The sequence below is a fragment of the Magnolia sinica genome, chromosome 8, assembly GCF_029962835.1.
Source record: "Magnolia sinica isolate HGM2019 chromosome 8, MsV1, whole genome shotgun sequence".
NCBI classification, from domain to species: Eukaryota; Viridiplantae; Streptophyta; class Magnoliopsida; order Magnoliales; family Magnoliaceae; genus Magnolia; species Magnolia sinica.
In genome coordinates, this window is record NC_080580.1 from 32,297,225 (window position 1) to 32,320,197 (window position 22,973).

Below are 22,973 nucleotides of genomic sequence, written 5' to 3' on the forward strand. Positions count from 1 at the left end.
GCAGTCCATAATTTAATTGTCAAATTTTAAGTTAATATATGTCTCGTGTACAATTTTTTAAGGCTTGAATTAGGAGGGACTCAGATGTAAAGTGCAACATGTGTCAAAGTTTTTTGGGCCCCACCCGTGATGAATGTGTTATATCCATAACGTCCATTCATTTTGCCAAATAATTTTAAGGCATGAGCCCAAAAATGAGGCACATCCAAAGCTCAGGTGGATTGCACCATAAAAAACAACAATAATTAAATGTTCACCGTTAAAAATTTATTGAGGGCTAGAAAAGTTTTAGATCAAGCTGACATGTGTGTTTTCCCTTTATCCACGTCAATGTGACCCACTTAATAAGTTAGATTGAAAATAAACGTTACAGTGGACTTTAAGAAAATTTTAATAGTGAGCATTCTATAACCATTTTTTCCTATGGTGTGGTCCACCTAAGATTTGAATATTACTAATTTTTTGAATCCTAACATAAAATGATGTGGCAAAATGGATGGACGATATGGATAGAAAATATACATCATAGTGGGCCCACTTGGGTCTGATCACATTGGATGGAAAATAAACGTTACCGTGCGCGTACGAATTATTTAACGTGAAAATCATTATCTTTGTTGCTATTTTTGGTGTGGTCCAGATGATCTCTGGATATAAGTCATTTTTTGGGCGGTGCTCTAAAATGATCTCTGAAAATAGACGAACGGTGTAGATGTAATAAATACATCACTGTGGAGCCCATATAACTTTGATCTCCTTTTAACCGTTCGTACAACTCGGAGCTCGAGGAGTGTCAGCGCTCGTCTTTGCGTGACACGTACCTACATCAGTATTAAAAAAAAAAAAGGGCAGAGAGGGAAACGAAAAGAAAAAAAGAGGGAAGGAAGAGAAAAGAAAAAAAGAGGGAAAGGGGGAGAGAAGAGATTGAGAGAGAGAGAGAGAGTGAGAGAGAGAGAGGAAGAAGAAGAAGAAGCAGCCGCAGCCACAGCAGGGCGCAGCCGCAGCTGCTCGAGAAGAAGAAGAAAAAGAAGAAGAAGAAGAAAGAGAAGAAGAAGAAGAAAAGTAAGGAAATAAAGGTGAGTGTTTTTTTTTTTTTTTCCAAGGTGCAGGTAACAGATGAATCAGGAAAACAATCTGTATGGGTTAGCAAACAGATCACCAAGACTGGGAGGAAGAAGATGGAGTTTACCATTGTTGATATTCTTGCTCATGACAATATTCACACGCTGAAGTGAAGGATGAATAGAGGGCAGTGGTGATTCCATACTTTGAATCCAAGTCTGGATCCATTTTTGGAATGGAAGAGGTGGAGAAGTTAATGCTAGTGAGGAATCATTCACCAAGGGTCCCCTTAAGAGAAATATTCGGGTGGTTATAGTTGAAGGAATGGGGCATGAACCAATGCTTCTGTGTTCAGCTACACCATATCACTCTCAGAGAATGGAATGGTGAGATGATTGGAGCCTTGGGACTGGGAGAACACCTCAGGATGGATAGTAGTGGAGGTGGACCCCAATCAACGTCTTTGGAGGTGGAGCTTGCTAGTGTGAAAATTCGTGAAGCCAAAGCTCGGTAAGGTTGTAGGCCCATCAATCGTTGGATCAACAATTGTTCTTTTACCATTGAGGACTTGATTGAGCAGATGAGTGACTTCCCTTTTGACGATGCTCTTAGCTTGGGATTGGGAGGGGATCTGAGGTGTCCAGCAGGTTCTTCCGCTCGATCGAAGGAGGTTTCCAGTGGTTTGTCGGAGGAAGATCAGCAAGTCGGCAACTGTGTGGCAATGGATATGGATGATGTTCACAATGAGAGATTTTAGGTGCGAAAAGGAAGACGTTTTCTGGTAATAGGGCTAGATGACAAGGAGGTGTTTGTGGCAAGAGCAGGGTGTTTCTAGTGCCCTCCACTGATCCAGATTTTCCGACGCATCTGAAGGCATCTTGGATGCTCCTCTTCATATTTCACCAAATCAAAAAAATGACCACTCATGTTAGACGGAGATTCTGAATTGAGTACGGGCATCAACAAAGACCACCCCGAGATGGAGAAGAGGCCTAAAGGCAGGCAATCTAGCACTACATTGGTATTGCCAGGTACCTCGAAGCCATGGAATATGGTCAATATGAGCTCAAATTTAGGCCTCCTTTCTAATGGCAACCATGATGGGTTGAAAAACTTATTTGACTCGTTAGAAACCAGGGGCAATGCAGGGCGATAGTTGTGTGTGGCTGGTCAAGAGGGCAAAGGACAGTGCTACTCAAGCTTTGTGGAAGATGGAGCAATGCCAAACTCAAATGGTATTAAAATGTGTAAGGGCAGAAGAAATGGGAGAAGGATAAATCAGTGACGAATCGATAAGAATCAACCCATGCAATGTTAGTGGCATGGGTAGCCTTGATCGCAGAATGGATGTGAAGGATTTCTTGCTTGAAGAATCAAAAAGTGCATATTATCATATTATCATTCTGCAGAAATAAATAAATAAGGTGAGTGTCAGGTTGATCAATGATTTATTGGATATTCCAAATAAATTTCCTGGTGATTGGGAAGTTGGCGGCATTATTGACATGTGGAACAACAATAAGCATCTTTGCACCAAACTATCAAATAATTATTTTTCCTTGTTCCCATCATGCCAAGGCCCATCTGCCTTTTCCATTGTCAACCCCAGCAACTTATGAGCGATGCTTCCAGGGTTACCTAACATTTGAAGTTTTTATACGGCTTTTTTAGATCTTCCTGACCAGTTTTTTTGGGTGGCGGATTATTATTTTTTAGTTACTTTGATGTATGGGATGACTGATTCAGCAAATCAAGAACACCTTTGGGCAGAGTTGTTCGTCAATCATCAAAGATGGAGATTGTTGTTGTGTCAAAGTTGCTTTCAACATGATCAGATTCTTATTCTAGAAGTTGGGAGGTAGTCAAAGAACTTCTATGAGAAGATTTGCTGATTTCACCTAAGCCAATAGTTTGGTCAATCTGCCCTTCAACGGAGGTCACTTTACCTGATCAAATAATCAACATCATCTCGTCGTGTGCTGCATGGATAGATTTCTCATCTTTAGCTGACTGCAAAAGTTATTTCCTAGGCCAACTTCTGATCACACAGATTTTCCAGGAGTCTACCAACACTAGGATAGATCCCATGCCTTTCAAATATCAAAATTGGTGTATTGAGGAGAAAGGTTTTGTAGATAGGATTGTGGCTTGGTGGGAAGTGTTCAGTGGAAGGGTGGCAGGCTTTAGTTTGTTAAAGAAACTTCAGTTCATTAAAGTAAGCTTAAAGAATGCTACGAGTAGAGGGGATAAAAGTCAAAAAAGAGATTCTTAGTGCAATCAGCATTGTAGATAAAAAGGAAGAGTTCAGCCAGGAAAATGAGGATGATAGGGTAGGAAGTCAGGTGATTATGTACAAAATCCATTTTGAAACGAGAGGAAGCTACTTGGAGACAGAAACCTAGATCAATATGGATTAAGGGGACAAGAATACAGCATTCTTTCACAAAATGGCGAACAGAAGACGGAGGAAAATTTTCATCCAAAACATTCACATTGAGGGCATGATGGTTGATGATCCTGATCAAGTTAAAGAAAAAATTTGGCCTTTTATGAGCAACTTTATTCCAACGAGGAAGTCAGAAGACCAAAACTTGATAGGTTGCCCTTCAAGCGGTTACCATTGGAAATAGCAACTTGGCAAGAGAGAAGCTTGGAAGAGGAGGTTGTCCAAATAGTGATGAGCGAAATGGATAGGGACAAAGTGCCTGGGTTGGATGGGTTCACCATGGATGTTTTTACCAGAGCTGTTATTCTATCATCACAGATGATTTCAGGAAATTCATTAAGGAACACCAGTAAAGAGCAGTTCTAAACAAAGTCTAAATGCAACTCTCATTTCCAAATCACAAACAACACCCTTATCATCTTCAGTGCTTCCCTGAATTAGATTAAAATTCTTGAAGTGTGTTAAGGTGCTTTGAAGGGGTATCTAGCCTAAGGGTTAATGTTAGATGAGCATGGTGATCGGGGTTGCACTTACAGCCAATGAGGAGGTTCAAAGAACGGCAGATTAGATGGATTGAAAAAGAGTTGTTCTCCCTATCAAATACATCGGCCTACCTTTGAGAAGAAATCCTAGAGTATTAGAGTAGCAACCTTCTGGCCTTTTAAAACAATAAAAGAGTAGATACCTTTTGGGATTTGGTCATCCATAAAATCAAGAAAAGGTTGGCCACATGGAATCATTCTTATCTTTCCATGGGCAGCACTTTTTAAATTGCTGGCTATGGTGGCAAAAAAAGAATTGAAAAGCTTCAAAGGGACTTTCTTTGGGAAGAGAAAGCTGAAGGCCATAAATTTCACCTTGTAGTGTGGGAGGATGTTCAAAAGTTGAAGAACATAAGGAAAGTGAGAAGAGTCAAAGAGGAGTTGGGCATGAAAGTGGCATGGAGATTTATTGAGGAGCCAAAGGCCTTGTGAACCTAGGTCATTTGTGGGAAATATGGTACTTTAGGCTGGGTGGTTTCATAGAATTCATAGAAGGAATGAGGGTTTCTCGATTCTTTGGGGGGAACATTACTCTGTTCAGCATCAATGCAAGGGGAGCTAGAACTGCCTTTCAAATAGGGCTTGCAGCTGCAGTGAATCAGGTATTCATTTTATTATTGGCTGGGGCAACAATGTTAGCTTCTGGCATGTCATTCCGCTCAATGTTATTTGTATTGCAGATTCCTTCCCTGCCCTATTTAGACTTTTGGCCAATAAAGAGGTGTCTCCAAGTGGTATGAAATTATTTGGAGGCTCCGTTGTTCAGACCATGCCATTCTTAGAAATACGCAGAAGCACAACTATAGATTTTGGCATACCAAGGGAGAAACTCCCTGAGGTGAGATGCAATCCCTCTGCCGATAGGAAACATTAGAAATAGGCCCCCAACAGTGCTTTCTTTATTAGGAGAGGGACCAGGATTTTCTGGAGAGAAAAGCAGAGCTGACTTTATGCTGACATTAGCCCACTGCTGCTGTTGGGGTTTCCTATTGATAGAGGGGTTTATTTGGCTGATTTGCTGCATATGGTTAGTTTTAATCATCTAAAAAGAGTGCAAATTATGTGGCTTTTGGAAAGCTGTCAAGAAGTTAGTGGTCTTGCACCTAGTTTCTTTGGAATGGGGCTGTAAGCCTAGGAAGGCTTCTAACTACTGAGCTTTCTCATTGATCCTTAGATAGAACCAATTTATATTTAAATAAGTTCTTACAAAAGGTTTTATTTGCAATATTACGAGCCCCGTTTACTGGTTTTTAAGGGCTGACATTAACTCAAACCTATGGCTGAACATTGTGACAAATATCACCAATATTTTCTAATTTTCATTATATTTCCCAGAAAATTCATCAAATGATATTATCACAAGAATGGCACGAGATTTTCAAGCCGGATATTTTTCAATTTTTTGATGTTTTAATGCAATGAACTTCTATTTATTTTTATTTTTTTGAGAGGTAATGCAATGAATATTTAAATTTTAAAATAATTCATTTATACTTACATATTTGAAATTTTAAAATTATTTATTAATTTACAATAAATATTAATTATTCTATCTTCAGTGAGGATATTCCAATAATATCGTGAGAAAAAAAAAAAGTCAAAATCTGAAAACCTTCCTAGGCTGAAAATTTGCGGAGAACAAGATTTGTCACCGTGTCTGAGACAAAATTTTAAGGTTTTGTTAAAGAGAGTATCAAGGAGATAATATAGAATTATGGGATGGTGGTTCCAGCCCAAAACAGGAGGTACATTGTAGTTTTTTCTTTGGGTTATTTTGAACCCCTTCATCAAGTTGAAGACCTCTATCCTTTTTTTTCTTTTTTTTCTTCTTCTTTTTTTTTTTTTTTTTTTTGAAAGATAACGGCAATTTTATTAAAAGCGCCAAGATGGTGCAACACTACAAAGCAAACAGCAGAGACATTACAACCCAACAATAAAAGAAAGATTACAACCATCTACCGCCTTTATAGAAGAGGCCCATTCCACAACGAGAAGCTTCGCCTTGTTAGACACCTCGATTGTCAATGACCTCCAATTCCGGAAGCATCTACCATTTCTTTCTCCCCACAACACCCAAAGGCCCACTAGCAAAGCAAGTCTCGAGCAAACCTTTCTTTCCTTAACCCCGTCCCAAGCCAAGAGGAGGGAGGCCCAATTGATTCCCGCATCACCCAAAGGACACTGAAAAGGCAAACTAGGGACTGACACAAAATCTGGGCATAAGAGCAGTGAGGGAAGATGTGATCTACAGTTTTTGCATTCTTCATACACGTCACGCAGATGTTTGGCAGCACCAAGGATCTTCTCTAGAGATTATCAACGGTCAGCACTTTCTTTCTACCTGCTAGCCAAGCGAAAGCTGCCGCTTTTGGGTGAACCCTGTAGAACAAGACATAAGATGTACACTCACACCCCTCTCCCACAATCAAGGGCCAAACCATGTTGCAGAATGACCGAACTGAGAAGCACCCTGATTTTTCCACCTTCAACCCCCTTCTATCTCGCTCAACTAGCACCAGTAGACAATTCTAGAGAAGCCCTTCAAGTTACGCAAAATCTTCATCTCCTCATCAAGCAGATTTAGCCAACATGGAGAGGTACAGATAACGCTTTCACCCCTAGTAGTAAAGCATCGAGATATGGGGATATTTTTTTCCAGTGAGAGATTCACCAGTCTTGAGAATATGGCCTGGAATGGCTGCTCCCCTAGCCGTACATCCACCCAAAAATGGACCTTCCCCATTGCCTATAGGCTAATGTGAAGCTAATCCCTTTGCTAAATTGGCCTGTTAATTGAGAGACCGCCTTCCATATACATGACACCCTATACAAAGATGAACTTCAAGTCCACCAACCTCCATCTTGGCAACCATACTTCCCTGCAATAACCTTTCTCTGCCAAGACTCCACCACAAACCTCCATAACCATTTCCCCAATGAGGCATGGTTAAAGTTTCCACAAATCTTCTCACCTCAGGAGATGTAACTTCTCTCTCTTCCTGTCCAAAGGAAATCCCGCCTCAATTTTTCTGACCTGAGCACAGATTTGGGGCATTGAAAAAGGGACATATAGCATAGTGGCATGTTTGACAAAGCAACTTTGATTAAGTAAGCCAGCCTCCGAAGGAAAAGTACCGACTCTTTCATCTTGTCAGCTTCCTTTCCATCCTTTCCACTACCCTAACCCATAAATGCGTTACCAGCTTTCCAATGGAAAGAGGAAGACCGATATGGGTCAAAAAGAAGGAACTTGTCTTACATCCAAAGACTTCCGCTAGCTATGCCACCTCATCCCTAGGCATTTGGATATCCAACTCTTGAGTATATTGACCTTCAAACCAAGCACCGCCTCGAAACATCTAATAATCTTCTTCAGATTGTCCACCATAATTACTTCAGCAAGGATGGTATCATCAGCGAACTAGAGGTGAGAGTTCATGGAACCCTCATTCAATAGTTGGAAGTTGTGAATAATATCAACTTCCTGCCCTTTTTCCAACATCTTTCCTAAGGCTTGAGCCACCACCAAAAAGAGAAAGGAGGAGAGCAGGTCACCTTTCCAAATGCCTCTTGAGCATTTAAAGAATCCCTTGGGGGAGCCGTTAACCATCACTGAATATAAAGGTGACCCAAGGCACTCTTAAATCTAGCCCCTACACTTCGATCCACATCCCAACCTATCCAACATGTAATCCAGAAAATCCCAGTCAATGTGATCATAAGCTTTCTCTAAATCCAATTTGCATACGATGACTTTCGCACCAGCCTTGCGTCGAGAATCCATGCATTCATGAGCAATGGGGTCATTGTCTAGAATCTACCTTCCCTAGATAGAAGTGCTTTGGCTTTGCAAGATGACTCTTGCCAGAACCCCATGAATCAACCTTCTCCCCATTGAATACTGCATTTGTGGTAGTTTTAGGTTTAACTTTTTTATTGCTGGGATTCTGTCTAGATTGCTGGAAACTGTTTGCATTGCTGGAATTTAATACTTGTGGCTATTTTAGTTCATCAACTCCAAGTATGTCTGCTGGAAATTGTGGACAAGTGCCAGAATTTTAGTCTATTTGCTGATCTTGTTAGATATACCTTTGAATATCATATACCTTTGAATATCATAGATTGTGATGGAACAAGTTGGGGGACCATCCATTACAATTCGATCTAAGGCAGCATTGGTTCAGGACAGTTTAACCCCTTGACCAACTACAACAAAAGTACTCCGATCAGTGGCTACAATGCAACTGCAACTGTTCAAAGTATCCATATCGCACTATGTATTTGCATGCTTGGGACATGGAAATATCATGGGAAGCATCAGGAAATATGTGTTCTATCATGTAATGTATCATAGCCAGAAGGGAAATTAGGAAATTTTAGGGAAATAGTGGCAGTTTTTCAGTGAAGCATCAGGAGATGTTAAAAGACACATGATTGCACGCTTAGAACTTGAAACATCACAAAAATAAATAAATAAATTATGCACAATATTTTCCACTGTTTAGAGAATAAAAATCATGCCGCTGAATGCTCCGAAATCCCTCTTCAATCACGATTTCTCAAACAAATTTGTAGTTTGATGTCAAACAACTCAAGTGCAGTTGTGTGAGAAATTTGTTTGGGAAAAACACAACTACAAAGAGAATCCCCAAAATATGTTTGGGAAAAATAGTTCTTATTTTTTGTTTTTCTGATTTTCACTGATTTATGTTGATTTCAGCTGAAATATCAATGATATAACAGTAAAATATCGCACAATAATTATCTCAATATATCTGCATCATGGTGTGACGTACAGGCTGTTACGGGGCTGTAAAGGCCGTTATGTAAAGGTAATGGTGGCAACCGTTACACGTTAGGTAAAGGTAATGGTGGCAACCGTTACACTCCTTAAGTAAATAAGATTCTCAGAAGAATATGTAATTTCCAGTTAAACATTTCGAACTGCTCTATGCCAAAGTTATATCACAAACGTTATCCAATCTTCAACTTAGGAAATTTATACGCATTTCTGGTTTTCAAAAATAAAAAAATAAAAAATAAAAAATCTTTTTTAAGTTATAAAAGGCTTTAGGGCCAGTTTAGGAGCTTATATTTGGAATGCATTGGAATTCAAGTCACAAATCAAGGTGATTCTGAATCCTCAGTTGTATTTGGCAGCTTGTATTCGGAATGCACTAGAATCCAAAAATAAAAATGCATTGAAATTTTGTAGTATATTCACAGTAATTTGATTTCGATTTCTAAATCAACTTTAATATCCCAAATTAGTGTACATATATAATATTTGACATAATGATTATAATAATCCCATTGAAACATATACTTTAGCCAAAAATAACAAAATTTTGAGCCTCGGGTGGGCCACAAGCATAGGATCACAAAGGAGTGACTAGCCAATGTTTTTTAACCGTCAATTTACATGGCCAATGTTTGGATTGTTCGGATCATTCAGCCTATTTCTTTTTCTTTCCACGGAAGAAGATTTTGCTGACGTAATTTTAGTGATGCATCCAGTAATTTGATAGTTTTGGGGTATCATCATCATGCAACGTGTACAATGGATTAGTAGCCTAGCGACACCTTTGTTGCACTTACCACTCTCCTACCTTTAAAAAGGAGCCAAAAAGGCATTTGATTCCAAATCACAGCAAAACTATGTATTTCAAATACCTCAGAATCCACACTGCCAAATGACTTTTGGATTCCAAATGCACTCAGATACACTCAAATCCACACACTAAACAACCCCTTAGTCTTCTCTATTTAAATAAATAAATTTTAAAAAATAAATAAATTAACAAATTTAAAAATTAAAAAAAAAATTAAAAAAAAAAAAAAACAAAGAAATAAGGAAGAAAGAAAAAGTTTCTTCATTCTCAAAAAAACACTTTTCTGTATTCCACTGAGTATAAGCATCGACGAGTTTTCTTTTTTTGATTTGTTAAAAGGTTTCTTCCAAAGAAATGAATATATTCATGTTAGAAAGGTAAGACATCAAAGCCATCCATCACAGAATTTTATTGCTAAATGATTATTATAACAGAAGATCTATATGAATTCCAAGCATTCAAGTGTAGAAAGTGCCATAAATTCACCCCAAGCCTTGAAGCCCATTTCCGAGGAAAGCTAGATCCCGCTTGTCTGACAATGATATCAATGCCTGCTTCTTGCCTATCAACAAAGCAGGAAACCAAATGAGCCACAGCTATCTGAAAATAAACTAGAAGCAAAGCCAGTGGCTCACAAAGCAAATGATGCATAGAAACTTTAAGGGCCTGTTTGATTTTCTAATTACAGAGTTAATTCAAAGTAAATGGGTAATAATTATTTACCAATGTATTTCTGGTTGGATTTCCAAGGTGATGTTAACTGCTACCTTTCATTTATAACACTCCTCACGTCACCCGAGGAAAAAAATGTTAAATCATGGGGCCCACCATGATGTGTGTCTTATCCACACCGTCCAACCCTTTAGCCAACTCATTTTAGGGCATGAGCCAAAAAATGAAGCAAATCCCAAGATCAAGTGAACCACAACATAGGAAACAATGGGAATTGAACTCCTAACATTGAAAGCTTCTTGAGGACCCCAAAAGTTTTGGATCAAACTGATATTTTTGTTTCCCCTTTATCCATGACTGTGTGACCACATGAACAGGTTGGATGACAAATAAACATCAATGTGGGCCCTAGGGAGAAAATAGCTTTCAACCATTGACGTCTTAATGATCATTGTTCCTTAAGGTGTGGTCCACTTGAGCTTTTGATTTTCTTAATTTTGGGTTCATGCCTTAAAATGTATTTTTTAAACGGATGGATGGTGTGGATAACTCACATATATCATGGTGGGGCCCACACATTTAAATCAGTAATAACATGTATTGTATGGACCGCTTTTCAAAATGTAATTCCCGGTGAATTTCAAACAGGTGGGGTAAGTAATAATTACTTATTTCCCTGTATTTACCAGGGAAATTAAAAATCAAACAGCCCCTAAAGGTAATTGACCACTGTCTTTTAAAGTTAAAGCTAAAGCTTAAAAGAGATTGCTCCTACTAACTTCGACCAACATAAACATAAAAAATAAAAAATAACAATAAAAAGAATGGTAATAAGCATTAATTACTAAAACATGTTGAAAAAAAAAAATCAGCAAAAGCAATACACATAAGAAAAGTTTACTACATAATGAACATTCTCAAGATTCCAAAAAAAACCTCATGGTTAAAGAGTGTTTACCGCATGATGGACACTCAAAAGTTCCCATTATACTCCACCCACCCATGGTTAAAGAACGACATGATGGACACTCTCAAAGTTCCCCTAATAATTCAATCATGCTTAAAATTATTGCATGAAACTCCCTCCCTCTCCATAATCTAGCAGTAACCTGTATTGCTTTGTCCAACACACTCCCTTCCATCTCCCTCCCTCTCTACACCATCCTGTAGTAAATAGTATTGCTTCGTCTAATACAAACACAGATCAGACTAGTAAGCCCCCCCCCCCCCCCCCCCCCTTTCAACCTTCCAATAGTAACCCGCATTGCCTCATCCAATACAAATGCATATCAGACTCCCTATTCCCTCTCTCTCTCTCTCTCTCTCTCTCTCTCTCTCTCTCTCCAGTCTCCACCATCCAACAGTAACCTGTATTGCTTTAATCGATAGAAACGCATGTCGAACTCCCTCCCTCCGACCCTCCCATCAATTATTGTCTGTAAGTCACCTACCCAGACCTTCTCCCCCTATTTCGACAAGAAACAAAATATCCAGGATTGGAATATTTACATTCAATAATAACAAAGAAAAATTGAAGAACAAACATCATCGCTTATTTTATTAATTCTGAATTCTTATTACATCCCTCGCATTGCCCTTGATTCTAAGACAAAGTACATTTAATCAATGTAATAGAGAAACAATGTAATGATGATTTCAGCAGCATCTCGGCTTGTATGGCGTCTGTCGAAATGACAAAAGGGTTGTGCGGGTTCAAAACCCTTGTTCCACGCCGATGTACATAAAATACATGCATAAGAGATCAATTCGCGAGAGATTCTGGATCTCGAGGGAGATTCTGGATCTCACAGGAAGACTGATCTCATAGGTTCTTACTATGAAGTCACAAAGTCTAGAGGTTACGATCTACAAGAATATACTAATCAGTAGTGACTAATCAATAATAACTGCAATCATCATACTTGGAAGAGATCGAGTGTCTTGACACGGCTTCCAGATCGGGAAAGAAGTACATTGTTTGTAAGTTGGACATTGAGAAGGCATACAATCACGTGGATTGGGTTCTTCTGCAATATCTCCTCAACCATATAGGGTTCGGCAAGAAGTGGAGCGGCTGAATGGCGGAGTGTGTCGGGTCAGCATATTTTTCTATTCTTCTGAACGGAACTCCTAAGGGCTTCTTCAAGAGTTCAAGGGGTCTCAGACAAGGCGACCCTTTATCCCCATTTTTATTACTCATTGTGATGGAGTCCTTATCCAGAATGCTGCAGCAAGGTCAGGCGGAAGAAGTGCTTCGCGAGATTTCCATTACGGGCATGCGCGATCCGATCACCCACATTCAATACACAAACGACTCCCTTATTTTTCCGATGCCAATACTGAGAAGGTTGAAAATCTGCGGACTGCTATTCGATGTTTTGAAGCGGTTTCCAACCTACGAGTTAACTTAGCAAAATCAAAAATTTTCGGCATCAATATGGACAGCGAAGAAGTTAAAGGCATGGCTACCATTGTCGGGTGCACTCCGGCTGCTCTTCCCACCTTTTTTGTTGGCCTCCCCCTCTGTGTCGGTAGGCCTCCTTTAAGAATGTGGGAGAAAGTCACCTCTCGCTGTGAGAAGATGTTGGCTAGATGGAAATGTCGTTCTCTCTCTTTACGCGGGCATATCACTCTCATTAAAGCCTCCTTATCCAACCTCCCAATCTATTTCATGTCCCTTCTGAAATGCCCAAGGGTGGTTCTCGCTTCGCTGGAGAACCTAAGAAGAGATTTCTTGTGGCGAGGCAGGGAGGTTAAGTAGAAATTTTCTTTGCTCAGTTGGAAGGAGGTGTGCAAGAACGTGTGGGATGGGGGGGCGGGGATCCAAAACCTTAAAGATATGAATCGGGCGTTGATAAGCAAGTGGATTTGGCATTTGGGAACGGAATCTGGAAGTTTTTGGAACAAGGTTATCAAGCTTAAATATGGTCTTTCCAATGACGGTTGGTGGATCAAAGAGTCCCCCACTCACAAGGCATCTCCCATCTGGAAGGATATTCTCAACATGAAAAGGGAAGTGATTAGAGGTATTGCATTTGATCTGGGTAACGGAAAAAAATTTTGTTTTTGGGAAGATATTTGGATTAGGGACTCTCCTCTTAAAGTTCGTCTTCCTTCTATTTTCGCCCTTGCCTCTCACAAAGTAGCCTCTGTTTCAGAGTGTTTCGAGATGACTAACGGCCTGCCAGTTTGGAATATCGTTTGCAGAAGGAATCTTCACGACTGGGAAATCCCTGTTTATGTTGATTTGCTGAATTATCTTTTTGCTTCCCGGCCATCTTCCGAGGACAATAGTCTGAGTTGGAATCTTGACAAGAATGGAGTTTTTTCTGTTAGATCCCTATTCTGTTTCCTGTCAGCCTCCACCTCCTCCATCCAGCCTAGTCACGTCCCTCTTCTATGGAAGTATGCCGCTCCTCCCAAGATTGTGGCCTTCGGTTGGCTTGCAGGTAAGAAGAAGATCCTCACCATAGACAATCTCAGACGCAAAGGAATGATTATCCCGAACATCTATCTGTGTTGCATGCGAGAAGCAGAATCGGTCGACCATCTTTTGCTCAATTGTTCGTTTATTCAAGCTCTTTCGGACAGGATCTTTCATTCCTTTTGCATCTCCTAGTGTCTACTTGAGAATATCGACGATTTTGTTTATGCATGGCACAGTGTGCGCTTTGGCAAATCTAAGACCAAGCTTTGGAGAATGGTGCTTCTTGCAATTTGGTGGTTTGTATGGGAAGAGCGTAATAACCATTGCTTTCGGGATTTGGCAAACTCTGCTGATTTTGTGCAGTCTAAGGCTAAAAGTGCTATCATCGATTGGGCTGCTTATGGTTCTTCCTTCCTAGATAGCGATCTTCTTTTCCTTTGTTTTTAGTTTCCGATCTGCTATCTCAGCGGATCTTTTGTTCCTGTCTTCTTTTTTCTCTTTAATGAAATCGTTATCTTTCAAAAAAAAAATTGCAATCATCATACTTGAATCAAAATCTTAGGGAGTTCGAGACTAATATCATATTTAGAATTTGCAAGAAAAGGTGCAAAAGAACAAAATGAACTTAGAAAATCTCAAAACACTATGCAAAGACAAATTTCCAACAGAAAGGTAAAAGCTTAATCAAAATTCAAATCTATATTGGAAGATATTCTTTGCATTTCTCATACAACCATAATGGTTGTCCCAGCTATTTGGGGTCGGCTTTATGAAACCTGTTTCACCAATTCCAAACCAAAATTTTCTTGACTTGCTTAGCAAAGGACTTCTACTTCTATATGATTGGCTTTTACGCATTAAAGGCTCGTGCTATGCACTTGGAACAGGAGTGGGTGATGATTTAGGATAAGAATTGCTAAGTTGATTGAAGCAGATAGAAGAAATCTGGGCCCTTCATGTGTGTGAAAAGAGAAGTGTTAGGGTAATTCGTGGCACACATGCAAACATATTACATGTGTGAAACAAGGTTTCAATAACAGTAATGGTGCCCATAGCTGCCAGCCTTACGGCCGTTACAATACGGACTGTAAAAGCTGTTACGGCCCTGTAACAGTCAAATTCTTTTTTAAGGAAGAAAAATTAGCAGCCCCATATTGGACTGTCACAGGCCTGTATCAGCCCGTTACAGGCCCCCAACAGCTATTATGGGCCCATTACCAGCCTTATGGCCGTTACAATACAGACTGTAAAAGCTGCCCTGTAACAGTCAAATTCTTTTTTAAGGAAGAAAAATTAGCAGCCCCATATTGGACTGTCACAGGCCTGTATCAGCCCGTTACAGGCCCCCAACAGCTATTATGGGTCCATTACCAGCCTTTGTTTTTTTCCAAATCAAGAATTACAGCCCCAAATCACATAATGGGTCCCACTGTTACCATTACATAAACTATAACCATTTTTTAATACCATTTTTGTGAAATCAAGGCCCTTCACTGGATGGGCCATTCCATGAACATGTGCTTGCCCAAAAATCAGTGAAGCAACTTCTCAGGTGGCCTACAGACATGAGAAAAGTGATTTACTAGAAAAGATAACATTCTATATCCATGTGATGTACATATGTGGCCCACTGTGGAACTGGGACTGTACAGCATGGACCCATATGATGAGTGGTTGTTGTGCTGGCATGGGGTAGATAATCAACTCTTCCATCAATCCACAGGCGTATGATCTTGTATTTTTTTTTCTTTTTTTTTTTTTGGAAGCGTGAAGGAATTTTATTAAGAAGTCTGCACGCAAAAGCTAATCAGGAAAAGAAGTGTATGATCTTGTTAAATGGCATTTTAGGATTTCTATTTCATAGACATGGTACAACTTTTGATTTCCAATAATACTCGTATGAATATGATGCATTGAATTTGAGATCACTAATCATGGGAAATTTTGGAAATAAAATCAAACTCACGTTTGCCATTATAATAGTAAAGATGTTAAGAAGGTTTTTTTTTTTTTTTTTTTTTGTTTGGAATAGTAAGATGCGAAGAAGTTGATAAATATTAGCCCCAAACATAAATTTTAAACTTCAAATATCTTAGTTTCATTATCATAGTCTTGGGCTAGGTATTTGGACTTACTAAATATGTTAGCTTACAAAACAAAAATCAAATACCTCAAAGAAAACTTTGCCTTTTCATTCTTTTCTTTACTTGAATTATTTCCATTTACTAAGAAGGGCATGAAGTGGAAGCCACAGCATGCAAAACAAATGGATGGCCAAAAGAAACTTGTTTTAGCCATTCTTTTGTTTTATATACCATGGTCCACCTGATGGGTGAACTTAAAGCATCCATACAATCTGACCCACTAGATGGACAAATCAGCGTTTACCATGGTCACAGGCAATGGTATACACCTGCTAAGTTCAGTTCCTTGTAAAAGAACATGCACATATTGTTCACTTTTTTCACATGATTTGCTACTTCTGAGCCAGTACAACTGTTAGTGTCTTATGTGCGCTAGTTTGAAGATCTTACATACACGGTTTCGAAGTTTACTATCTACCAGCTTACTAGCATTATCCTGGCTACTCAATAGTGACTAATCAGTAATAACTGCAATTATTATGTTTACAACTCAAATCAAATTATTACAAAGTTAGAAACTTAATATAATAATTAAGAATTACATAAATAAGAAAAAGTTGTAGAACAACGATTCGAACTTAGAAAATGTCAGAACACAATATAAAGACAACAGTCCAAGACAAAGGTTTGAACTTAATCAAAACTTGGATCTACATAAGAATATATTTCAATGTATTTATCGTATCATCTTCAAAGCCATGTCCCAGATATTATGGGTCGGGTTTATGAACCTCTTTCATCAATTCCTAACAGGAATTCATGATCTGCTTACCAAAGGGCATCTAATTATAAATTATTAGCATTATAATTAATAAAAAAAAAAAATCACTGATATCAAAGACAGAGAACGAACCATGTTTACACAAACAAACAGGATGCTAAACACACACTCCCTTCATAAGAGGCTATGGTTATCTTGAAAGTGCATTACTGTGGAGTCATTTCTGTATACATGGTGACTGGGTTTTGGTCTTTCTTAACTTCTCAAGTTTTAATATGATGAGCGGGGACATAAAATTTGTGGGATAAAAATTTGCTTAACATTAACAAAAAAAGTTATTCGAGATAAATAGTTAATATAGAATTAAGTATATTTTAGTCATTATGTAGCAAAAGAAAGAGGAAGTTGGAAATTTCTCTACCCAGCATATTATTCTAAGCTAAGGACACTTCTCTTCATTTAAGAAAAAAGGAAAAAAGAAAACTTTCACAATTGTCCCATCAAGTATTTACTAAATGCAGGACATCAATGTAGGTTAGGAAACTCTGCTTATTCCATGGAAAATTGGGAAAGTCTTAAGTAATTTTGCCAACTTAGGCTATATAGGAAGTAATATAGAGAGAGTATAAAGGACATTGGATTTTGTGCATATGACATGCATGTATTTGCAATTAGGGATCTTCCGTTGCTTCTTGGAAGTGCATAATCAATTAACAATAAACTATTTCATGAAATTGTGTATGAGAATTGTTTGAGCAAAATAAACATGTTTGGTAAGCATACATGAAAAATAAAAAATAAATAAATAGAATTGGCCCATTGTGTTGATGCATTAGCCTGCGAGTCAGGTCAGTAAATGCGAGCCATTGAAATTTTTCTTTTCACTGCTATAAATTCATCCATAAATAGTGATGATTGCAATAATCCATTCAGCAAAAATTTCTTCCCATAGTTGTGCATGAAGTCTACAACATGGACAGTTCTGATCATCAGACTGTTCCACCATGTGGGGCCCAGTGGGCAGCAACACAAGCTGGATTCTGAGAAGCAACAAAGGTAAAACAAACTCATATGAGCATGCACCTTTTTTGTGGGAGAAAAACTTTGATACTCTAGTAGAGTGTGATGGATTATAGTCATGCACTTCTAAGTGTGATTTGTGACAAGAATTTTTACAATTCACAACATATCGCACACCATACGATATTAATCCTACACTCAAATTGCAAATCCACAAATTTTATACATGAATCGTATGATTGATATCATAACCATATAATTCATGTTGTAAATCATACAATTCGTGCATTGTCACAAACCAGCTCCCCCAATTAAAATTTTAGTTTTTTTTTTCTTCTTTTCTGTCCCATTTTTCTTTTAACTTATGTAAAGCCCGCCCATATTAAAATATGGTGGGCTAGTTAAGGAGAGGCTTGAGTCTTGGCGATTGATCATGCTTGCGGTTCCATGTAACATTGGGGGGAATGCAATGGGCGATGTTTCCGTAAGAAATAGGGGCCGTGGGAAGAAGCAGTGTGAAAATCAAGGAGGGATGTTATAGGATGGGCATTTGGGATCAAACATATCACTGTTCATGATGTTTCATTCATGCTTGGATTGTAATGCTGATTATCTTTTGTTGAATTCTTTTGTGTATTCTTTGTTGTCTTGATATTTGTCAAGCAGCTTTTCAATAATATAAACTCATTATCCTTCAAAAAATCAAAATATGGTGTTACCTTACACTTTTGCAACTTTTGAGAGAAAAAGGAGATGATTTGGGGTTTTTCAACATTCAAAAAACCTAGAGAAAAGAACTTCGCATATAAATAAAGGACCGGGATCTCCTATGAAATAAAAAAGATCATTTATACATAGCATAGTCCAAGCGGACCCACTTAAAATCTTTATTGAACTATGCCCGGCCATCATATTAGCAAATAAACATATTCTTGAGCTAAATGTGTGAAAAAAAAAAAAATGAGGGATTAGCTCAAGGAGTACTAAAAAAGGTGCTAACAGCAGTGGGACTCTTGCTGGTAATGAGAAGCTTAAAAAATCAAGCCCATTTCTTTGAAATCCCACTATAGTAATGCCAATAAAAATAAAAAATGAGAGACCCAGAGTAATGAGAAAATAACTTGTGACTGTGAAGCTATAAGGTATCATACCCTGGGGATTACAAAATAACAAAAAAGTCGGCATTTGTTCTCACGTGTTCCTAAATAAAAATGGTACAAAAGAATTATAATATTTAGAAAATCTTTCCTTTTAACTTTATTTGACTTTCATGGCAATTTTCTTAAAAATACCTTACACTTCTGCTTTTTCTTTTCAGCTTTTTTTTTTTTGGGTGTTTTTTTCTTTTTTAAGGCTATCATTCCATCTTTTGGGTTTGGTTGTCAAGATAGTGAAGATGCTAATGAGATTTCATGGGAGTATAGCTCTAAAATAAGCGAAGATAACAACCTCCACCTTAGATGTATTGCTGTGTAAAGTCATATGAGAGAGGTATGTTTCAAATGAAATGTCACCTAGCCTGAAAAAGAAAAATGTTGCAGTATGTCCTCAAGTAACGATGTGGCAGAAAAGTTTAGGAAGTTGTTGAGTGGCATGGATAAAGTAACGCAACAGAAATACATGACAGTGGACAGGTTCTGGTCACACATATCAGTAACAAGGATGATGAAGGACGACGGAGTCAAAAGAAATAAGTTAATGGATTACTTTAAAAGTAGGGAAGGTGGAGAGAAGGGAAAGAAATCCACTCTAAATCAAATTTTTAGAGAAAAAGTTTTTCAATTTATAGATTTCTTTATGCAAATGCCCTTCTTTTAATCTTGTTCGAGGTCCACTTATGATGGAGGTGGTAGCATCTTTCAGACCCAAGTTGAAGCTTTTAAGCTATAATTAAGGAGTAAATATATAAAGACCAGAGTGGACAACATTGAGAAGAGCTTGGAAATATTTGAGTGAGTGAAAACAAGATGTACAATCATGTCCAATGGATGGACCAACGAAGTAAATAGGTGTATTACTAACTTCTTAGTAAATGGTCCTAGTGGTGCATTTTTTTCTTAAGGTCTGATGATAAATCAAATCCCCAAGAATGTGGAAATTTTGTTTTAACTTTTTTAATTCAATAGTTTATGAAGTGGGGGTGGATAATGTGGTTCCACTAATATCGGATTGTGCATTGGCTTACGTGAAGATCGGTCAAGTGCTTATAGAAAAAAGGAGGCAGCTATTTTGGTCCCCGTATGCAGCTGACTTATGCTTCCCAAGGAAGGTTGCCAGCCCATGTTGAAACCATCACGAAAGCAATGAAGATCTTTGTGTATATTCATAAATGTGAAACAAGTAGAAGGAGAGAGCAAAAAGGTGAAAGATGAGAAAGAGAGAAGAGAACGAGTGAGGAGGGAGAGTTCTTACATATCCTCCCTCTCAACTTAATGCTTTATTTACAAAAGAGGTAATTTACAAGAAGAGATGGCTGACTACAATGGGAAACTAAGAGATTAAAAGCAATTATGAAATCTCTAAGCCTAATCTAAAATGTTGTACGGCATCGGTGCCATGGTGTGTCGTAAAGGCCGTTACGTAAAGGTACCAGTGGCAACCGTTACATGTTACAGGGTCGTAACAGCCATAACAGCTGTTATAGAAAAAAATGACTCGTAATTGCCATCAACGGCACGTTACATCCCCTATAAAGGCCATAACAACCCCGTAATTGTCTGTTATAGGGAATATACAGGTTTTCTATACTTTTTAATCAACATTACGGGCAAATACATGTTTTCGAGAAAAAATTTCAATAAAAAAGGAGACCGTAACGGCCATTATGAGGGCCGTAACAGCCGTTATGACCCGTATCGTAAAGGTAACGGTGGTGGCCGTTACGGCCATCATTACCGTTACAGAACACCTTGATTAGTGCATGAGCTGTGTACACCGCAAGTGTACACAATCACTCCCCTTCAAGTTGGTGCATGGATATCATTCATGCCGAGCTTGATACTGATGGTCTTGAAGCGCACTGTTGATGACTGTGGCTTTGGTAAAGACATCTACTAGCTAATCTTCTAAACGAACAAAGGGTGTACAGAGAAACTTGGTGGCTAGTTTTTCCGAATGAAGTGGAAATTGACTTAAATGGGCTTTATGCGTTCGTGGAAGACCGAGTGGATGCAATATGAATGGTTGCTTGATTATCGCAGTATAATGGAATTGGAGAATATGTCGTGAATCCCATATCCTGAAGGATGGCTTTCACCCATAGTAATTCAAAAGCTACATGAGCCATTGTACATTATTCAACCAAGACAAAGGAGTGAGCAACAACGGATTACTTCTTACTTTTTCAGGTAACTAAATTTCCTCCAACAAATGTGCAATACCCTGTAATAGAGCATCAATCGGAGGAAGAGCCAACCCAATCAACATCGCAGAAACTTTTAAATAGCCGATGTTCAAATTACCATGGTTTGAATAGAGACAACCATGACCAGGTGCAACTTTTAAGTAACAAAGGAACAACATATTGATAGGATCAATGTAGCTAAAATTAGGATGTTGAGACTTGATATGAATGATTGGTGAGACAAGGAAGGATAGAATTACAAATGAATGCATTTAATGTAACTTAAGAGTAGCAACATTAGGTAATAAAATGAGTGAAAGTAGACTTAGATGGTTTGGTCACGTGCAACGAAGACCAAGAATTGTGCCTTTAGAGTTAACTGGTGCAAGGTAGATGCACTAAAAGGGTAGGGGGAAGGCCCAAAAGGACATGGGTAGAGGTAGTAAGAAAAAACTTGATGACTTATAGTCTAACTAAAGTTGTGGCCCTTAATAGAGTGGAATGGCAAAACCAGATTCAAGTAGCCAACCCTAATTAGTTGGGATAAGGCTTTGATGATGAGGATGAGGAATACATGATAATATGAAAATAGTCAACAAAAAATTTCTCTTCCCTTTATCTTGTAACGTTTATTTATTTTCTTTTGATTTTCATTTCTAACAGAATTTACTCAAATGTATCCCAAGAAAACCCCCAAAATTTGAAAATGCCCCAAGAAATTCCTTCCAAGAACGAGATTTGTAGCTTACACCTGAATACATAATACCCCATGAGAAATGGATAATCACATAAATGTGCATCAGTTTACACCATCTGAGAGCTGATGTAGCATGACAAAACTATAACCTAAAAAATGGGTTTCTTCTACTACTCTACACTTTTCAAACAGCTAGAAGAGGCCATTCTGACAGTAAAATGACTAGAAAATAGACTACTTCAAAGTTGAATTTTCTAACTTAAGGATTAATACATGCTTACCATAAAAGATATCTCAGAATTTCTACAAAGCAGAAAATCTAATCAACCATGTAAAATGGGTTTCTTCTATTACTCTACACTTTTCAAACAACTAGAAGGGGCCATTCTGACAGTAAAATGACTAGTAAAACACTAGAAAATGGATTGCTTCAAAGTTGAATTTTCTAACTAATGTATTAATACATGCTTACCACAGAACATATCTCAGAATTTCTACAGAGCAAGAAAATCTAATCAACCATGTAACTACTAGAACCGGAATCCAGTAAGAATCCTGCATACCTAATTCCAGTGCAAATTCAAATTTTGTGGGTACAAAGATAAGGACATGCAAAAGTGACAGTGATGGCATGCAAAATAGCCAGTCACCCTCAATATTTGCAAGTTAATACCATTAATCAGACAGTTGTGATCATCCAACAACAGAAGTTTCAGGGTCATTTGTAATCCACGATAGACCCTCCAATCCAATTGGTCCACCATGACCGTAGGTGGGCCCAATGGGGCTCCACAGAAGATTTATCGCCATAATAAGGTATAAGATTTCTTACGCGCTCATTGCTCTTCATGTTAAAGACAATATCATGGACAAAAAGTAAATGAAGAAAATACAAGAGAAGTACCTGAAGAATGCAACGGCAAATCATCCTTAGGAATAGATAAAGTTTTCGCATCGGCCATTGCTTTAATAGGATTAACAAAACTAGAGATACACGGCACCAATGAAGGAAGACAGTAGGAATACTGAAAATGGGAAAACAACATATGGTTAGATGAAGAAAAAGAAGTAAACATGGGAGTTCCTTTCAATTACGTTGTGACGGAAACACGCCAGCATTCCTCGCCCCATAAGCACCCGAATATGGAGATGGCCCGGGCGATCAACCGTCCATATTCTGGGAATTATTCCGGGCACACCAGAACCCAACATTTACGCTGAACAAATGGTTCTGTCCATCGATATGTAAAGCTGATTATGAAAAATTGAAAAGGAAATTCTCAACGG

At 38.4% G+C, this 22,973-nt stretch overlaps 1 protein-coding gene across 1 annotated transcript in view; it reads right to left on the reverse strand.

Annotated features, from left to right (window-relative positions):
• LOC131253193 (uncharacterized) overlaps positions 1-22,973 on the reverse strand; it is a 36,344-nt gene that overhangs the window by 12,968 nt on the left and 403 nt on the right. The window contains 2 exon segments of the mRNA XM_058254074.1: positions 10,149-10,224; positions 22,591-22,711. Coding sequence (XP_058110057.1) covers positions 10,149-10,224; positions 22,591-22,711 — 197 coding nt within the window.